Source organism: Sinocyclocheilus rhinocerous, unplaced genomic scaffold (genome assembly GCF_001515625.1).
Source record: "Sinocyclocheilus rhinocerous isolate Xijiao unplaced genomic scaffold, SAMN03320098_v1.1 scaffold313, whole genome shotgun sequence".
NCBI classification, from domain to species: Eukaryota; Metazoa; Chordata; class Actinopteri; order Cypriniformes; family Cyprinidae; genus Sinocyclocheilus; species Sinocyclocheilus rhinocerous.
This window is the reverse complement of record NW_015627539.1, coordinates 951278-958123: the sequence shown is the minus strand read 5'-3', so window position 1 is coordinate 958123 and position 6846 is coordinate 951278. Positions and strand designations below refer to the sequence as shown.

At 36.3% G+C, this 6846-nt stretch overlaps 1 protein-coding gene across 1 annotated transcript in view; it reads right to left on the bottom strand.

The window, feature by feature from the left end:
* Positions 1–6236, bottom strand: part of znf330 (zinc finger protein 330) — a 12135-nt gene extending 5899 nt beyond the window's left edge. The window contains 2 exon segments of the mRNA XM_016540491.1: positions 5712–5838; positions 6077–6236. Of these exon segments, the coding sequence (XP_016395977.1) occupies positions 5712–5831 (120 nt within the window). The 5' untranslated portion in view covers positions 5832–5838; positions 6077–6236.
* Between the last annotated feature and the right edge of the window lie 610 nt (positions 6237–6846).

Sequence of the window (6846 nt, the reverse complement as noted above, 5' to 3'; positions counted from 1 at the left end):
CCTGTTGGTTACAGTGTTTACTTCCTTTTTAATTATATTTTTATTAAATATTTATTTATATGTGAAAATACTTTGTCATCTAAAGTATAAGTATGCAAAGGTTTATATATGATTTACGTTACAAATCTAGTGAGATAATGCACACTGTTTTCCCAGATGAACGTTAAGCAATTCAAATTCACGGCATATACAGAGGAAGAGTTTAGCCCCTTTCACACATACAGTCTTTACTGGAAAAATTACCGGTAAGTTACCGTTAAGAAATCATGTGTGAGCAGGACCTTTTCAAAAATCCTGGTAAATTTGTTCTGGCGATCATATCGTTCTTATGGAGATGACATGATTACTCTGAGCTGTTTACAAAGCTCCGCTGCTTTTTAATCCTATATAAATATGCGTTAGATGGACATCTTTGACCATTGCGCCTAGCAGCTTTTTCAACGCGTCGCGCTTCTCCATTCATCAGGGCTGCGACCAGTGTTGCCAACTTCTTTCAATGGAAAGTAGCTAAAGCCAGTTTGAAAAGTCACTAAATTACGTCATACGCTAATTAGCATATTCATGACGACATCACGTCATATTGCCTTTTACATTTGTTTGCCTCTCTGTGCTCACATACTGTAATTTAATTTAGCCAAATTCTCAATAAAACTGTTTTCATTTATATAATTTACTGTTTATGTTGTCAGTAAATATGAAACAGTGACTGAAATGTGGCCCTTTAAAGGGTTACTTCACCCAAAAATGAAAATTCTGTCATTAATTACTCACCCTCATATTGTTCCAAACCCGTAAGACCTTCGTTCATCTTCGGAACACAAATTAAGATATTGTTGATGGAATCTGAGAGCTGTCTGACCCTCCCATAGACAGCAAGGGTACTACCACGATCAACGTCCAGAAACGTAGCAAGGAGATCGGTAAAATAATCCATGTGACATCACGGGTTCAACCGTAATATTACGAAGCTACGAGAATACTTTTTGTGCACAAAAGAAAAAGAAAAAAACAACTTTATTCAACAATTCGCATCACCCTAGCGCCATTTTGGAGAGTATACACTGAACGCAAACAGCGTATGTTGTTCTGTGTCAGCTGTATCACACGGATACGTTGTTTTCATTCAAATCAATGCAAAAACAAAGTAAAAAATGTATCCGTGTGATGCAACTGACACAGAACAACATATGCTGTTTGCGTTTAGTGGATATTAGGGGTGGAACGGTTCAACTTACTCGCGGTTCGGTTTGTATCACAGTTTTAGAGTAACGGTTTCGGTACGGTTCGGTATGTGCTATGTTTAGGGAAAAAACTATATTGTCAAATAAAAATAATGAAGATAACAAATAATCTAACTACAAGTAACAGCACAAATAAATACAATAGAGCAAAGTTCCAAATAAAATAAACAGTGCTTCTCAGGTTTTTTAGGTAGGTCTAACATTAGTTTTTAGGTACAGAAATTGAATAAAGTAATCACATGTAAAATGACATTGCATATTTGACTGTATAAATTAAAGATTAATCCTTATTAAAGTTACAAAAGTTATTCAATCAAGAGCAGTGAGTGATTTCCGTGTTGTTGCTGTTTGATTAATATTAAGAAAGTGCTGTCACTTTAAGAGAATGCACTGATCCAGTGCACTGATACAGTACGTTCAGCCGACTATGTCTGCTAGGATACGTCCATTCAAGCACAATACTTCAAAGAGAGCTTAATATTTGCGCGCGTTCTGAGATGCGGGTTCACGCACTTCGGATGAGCGCACACACAGATCTTCTCACTGCGCGCGCGAGTTCTCGTCTTCTGGCTCTTTAATATTTAAACTGGCAAGGCTTAAATGAGTTTAGTTTAAACACAGATAGCAACTTGTGCTGTTCAGGTCTCACCTGCGCTATCAACACGTGACGACGGCATAAATGACGTCCAGCATACAGTTATTCCAGCATACAGCACTCGCATTGAACAAAGAGTGACTGGTTTGTCCACGTGTTGTTTTTTTTCTCTCATCGCTCTTGTTGTCATGTATTGGGAAGCCAGAATTTGTATCCATCAACAGAAACATGCATTAGCCGAACTCTTACAAACCATATTACAGATGCATTGTCAGATTAAAGTTGAACCGCGGTCCTAGTGCATGCCGAACCGTGTGTGGAGAACGGTACGGTTAGATTATTTACTGAGAACCATTGCACCCCTAGTGGATACTTTCCAAAATGGCACCAGGGTGATGCGGAGGAGACGAATTGTTGAATAAAGTCGTTTTTTTTTTTTTTGGCGCACAAAAAGCTCTGATGAAATCAAATGCACATAACATAAGCAAAGACAAAGACAATTCCTGTGCCGTGTTTTCGGCTATATTTGCGTGTAAAATTAGAGAAGCAACATCATATCTATTTTAACTGAAAGAAGTGCTTCTCTCTGCCGCTCGCTGAAGAGCAGAGAGAGAGAGAGAGAGAGAGAGAGAGACTCACTCAGCAAACGCTCACGCATGCGCGAGAGAGAGAGAGAGAGAGCGAGAGAGAGAGAGAGAGGTGTGAGCGCTGTGTAAGCGATATCTCGCGCTCGTGCGGCAGTACTAGTGAGTCAAAGAGACTCGCTAAGGGTTGTCCAAGAAGTCGCTAGATTTGTCGCTAGTCGCTTTTTTGGAAAAAAAAGTCGCTAGGTGGGTATGAAAAGTCGCTAAATCTCGCGACAAAGTCGCCAAGTTGGCAACACTGGCTGCGACTCTGCAATTGGATACTATTATGCCTGTCTCATATTTATAACAGCAAAAAAATCTGATTGGCTAGTAATATTAGTTTGGTTGAGAGTGAAACCTGTGCTCATCTCATACCATTGGTAGGCAAACTCATGGACTCAAAAGTGATTTCAACAAGTTTTTTTAAAATGTAGGATTACTTTTTTCCACAGCCAAACGCTGCACGCCGGAGATGCTGTGGTGGACGAGGAGCACGGAGCCCATGCAACTGAAGCGGCAGATGTACGCCTCGACCTTACAGCCGCCGGTGGAGTGCAGAATTCTGACCCCCGCCAGATTATTACCCCCCTAGTATTGGTAGGTTTAGAGTTAGGTGTGGGGGAGGGGTTAAGATTAGGAGTGGGGTTAGGATTAGGCAATCAGATAGCGATTTCAACAAGAGAGGCAATAATTTGGCAGGGGGTCGAAAATTGGCACAACACCGGCACGGTGCCGGAGAACTTTAAGCCCTGCTTATATGACGTATTTCCTGTATTTTTTTAAAGACTGAATCTAGTAATACACATATTTAACTATTCAAAATATGTATTAGTCCATCTTGGGTAACTATTTAGTTTTTTTACACAATTTTTAAGTGGAAGATTTTTCTCAGTCCTGTTACCAAAACTCTAATGTCTTTTAAAAAAACATGTTTAAAAATATGTCAACTAGTGGTCAACCGATATATCGCCAAGGCCGATATTTGCCATTTTTCAAATAGATGGCCGATAAGTTTTTCCTGTTTGGCCGATGCGTTCGAGGCGGGAATTTTATTTTGACGGCGCGTCTGACTTTTATTTTGAAATGCAGCGCCTGAGCATACAGTGCTCGCATTCTCCCTCTTGATTGCTAGCTCTGTCTAATACGGATAAAAATCTGTCTAAAAATCAGATAGAACGGTCAAACAAAGGAATTAAAATGTATACAAAAAGTATTATAACGATTGCTTTTATATTATTAGTATAGAAAGAAAAAACATTATAATACTTTCTTGTTTGCCATCAGCATTCAGCAAATACGCATTTATATCATTTAAACAAATCTTTGAATGTCTAATGAACATTTAATTTCACACAATTGTTGGTTACGGTGTTTACTTCCTTTTTAATCATATTTTTATTACATATTTATTTATTTGTGTAAGTATAAGTATAAGTATGTTTATTTTACACATTTATTATTTAATCCATTTTCAAACGATTTCAAATTTCTTAAATATTCATTAAATAAAATTATATCGGCTTTATATCGGCCGCCCTGCTTTCCAAGATATCGGCATCAGCATCGGCTGTCAGAAAAACAATATCGGTCGACCACTAATGTCAACAAATTCCTTCATTTTCTCCTCAGGCAGGTGTTTATTTGAAAGAAATTGTTGGTTTCATTGTCAAAAAAGATTATTTTTATCATAAAAAAAAAATCACTATTTATCTACACAAGGTGTATTTTTTCTAAAGTACACAAACCCTTTTTTTTTTTCATTTTAAAGGCGACTCAAACCTCAAGCTTATCAATTTTCTATGATGCAGTTTATTAAACAATGGGATAAATTACAGACCAAACTTAATTTACAAATTAGTGGTTTAACTTTATTTCTTAAAGAAAAAATTATGTTGAACATTGACTAGTGAGCTGACCTCACTGCTAAAAAAGGCCAAATCATGTTTCTATTTAAATCTAGTGGTCTGCAGAGGTTTTTGTTAGGGTTATGTTTAGGGTTAGAGGACGGATTATGAGACGATAGAAATAGCCAAAAAATAATACATATAAAATATTAAATTAAAACTGCTTTTAAAAATAATAAACTTAACAAATAATATCTTTTCAGTTTTTCTGTGGATATTGTTTTCTTATAGCGCAGCTCACACTCAAACGCCCTTCCATATACGAGTAAGAAAAAATATATATTTAGTAACAGGAATGAAACTGGGTAACAGGAATGAGTATCCATTATATTAGTATACAGGTTTGACTACACATGTGAGGTGTTAATGCCCGCACTGATATAGTGAAAGTGTTGCACATTGACTAGTGAGCCGATCTCACTGCTAAAAAAGGCCAAATCATGTTTCTATTTGAATCTAGTGGTCTGCAGAGGTTTTTGTTAGGGTTATGTTTAGGGTTAGAGGACGGATTATGAGACGATAGAAATAGCCAAAAAATAATACATATAAAATATTAAATTAAAACTGCTTTTAAAAATAATAAACTTAACAAATAATATCTTTTCAGTTTTTCTGTGGATATTGTTTTCTTATAGCGCAGCTCACACTCAAACGCCCTTCCATATACGAGTCTAATACATAATTGCCACAGGACAGAAATTTCAAGTACTTTTTTCTGTCATACTTGAAGGAATGTAATATAAAACAGCAATGCAGGAACAACCACAGGTTTTCTCTGGGCAAAAGCATTGTCTCAGTGTGGATAGAAGGCCAAAATGTTGGGAAAAAGATGCATTTTCAAATTTATCTAGATAAATATGGATGTAGCCTAATATTTACATTAATAAATCTGATGACACTACTCACTCCTGTTACTTTTACTCAGTTACTATATATAGGTATAGGATAAATTAGTATATGAGTAACAGGATTGAGATTTTAGGATAAAATTAGCAAATGCATATAATCTAGCCACATGGAATACATGCTAATATTACGAGAATACTCAGCAAATTATAGTGATTCACCAAAGATTTGTATTTTTAAAATAAACAAGTCACATCTAAGAAATAATTTAGGTAACAGGACAGTACATTTATAATGAAGCTCCCAGCCACCGTTACAATAGACAGAAAAGAAAAGAAGATCACATGCTTTCGGTCATTTCATTGCCTTCAGAAGATCCAGATGTAGCAATATTATGTTGAAAATGTGTCTTGTGTATATATATATATATATATATATATATATATATATAGTAATCTGTCAATGCAGTACACTATTGAACGCTTTAGATGACTCTTACCATGGATGCATTGCATGGGTGTTTGGCCACATCAACAACGTCTTTATTGGCTCGAATCTGTTTCTCTCGCTCCTTTCGGTTCTCAGCCTTCTTACGAGCGCCAGTCTTTTTCTTAGGCATCTTCCACCTCCAATATCACAGAGACAGAACACAAATCTGTGACACATGTTATCGATTCACTATAAAACACATTGCGATGCCCTGTTGACAGTGTGACTCCGCGCTGCTGATTCCCACTGAACTTACATGAGCTCATTAATGACTTTAATAAACATCTCAACTTAACAGTTACTTTTACGAAAACGTCTGGTTTTAGTCACAGCTCAATAACATATAGTCGACCACGTTTGTCATAGGAAACATACCCAGATTAAAGGTTTAATCGCGTAGAAAACAGGCAGTTGATCACAGCTGATCCCGGTGCGTGCGTAACGGTAAATCGTTCCGGAAGGAAACTTATCAGTTATCAGTTCCATGAACATTTACTAACAGGTGTCTTTTGCGTGGTGGAACTGTTTGGATTATAATCTGATGCAGATGAATTGTATTAAAATATCTATATATATTAATACCCATATATATGTTAATTTAAAAGAATTACAGGAGATGTAGTCCCACTCCATCACAGAGGAAGGCAACGCACATGTCCAGCGCTGTCCGTAACGGAGCGGTTGCCAGATATTCTACCAAATCGCTTCACTAAGTTTTCACGTTGCCTCTTTTCAATATGTGATAAGTAATAAATTAAAGGAAGAATCATTCAAATATTGCATATATTCTACTCAAAAATTGTAATAAATATAGTAGTAATAAAATCAAAGGAGTATAAAAAATGCTAACTTATAACAACTGCAAAACTTCTAAAGATTGTGCAATCTTTTTACATTATTTGCTTAGCTTTATATATATGTGTGTGTGTGTGTGTGTGTGTGTAGTAGTAGGCTAGTAGTTCATAGTTCCACTGATCAGTGCACACGCCAACGTTCTCCTTTCAATTAATCCGATTTATTTATTTATTACGCTCTTTGAGTCCCTTATTGCTTAATATAGCATTGTATATTGTGATATTATTCAACAACTGCATATTTCCTCTACAGTCAATTTTTTTTTACAATATCTGGCAACCTTCGCATCC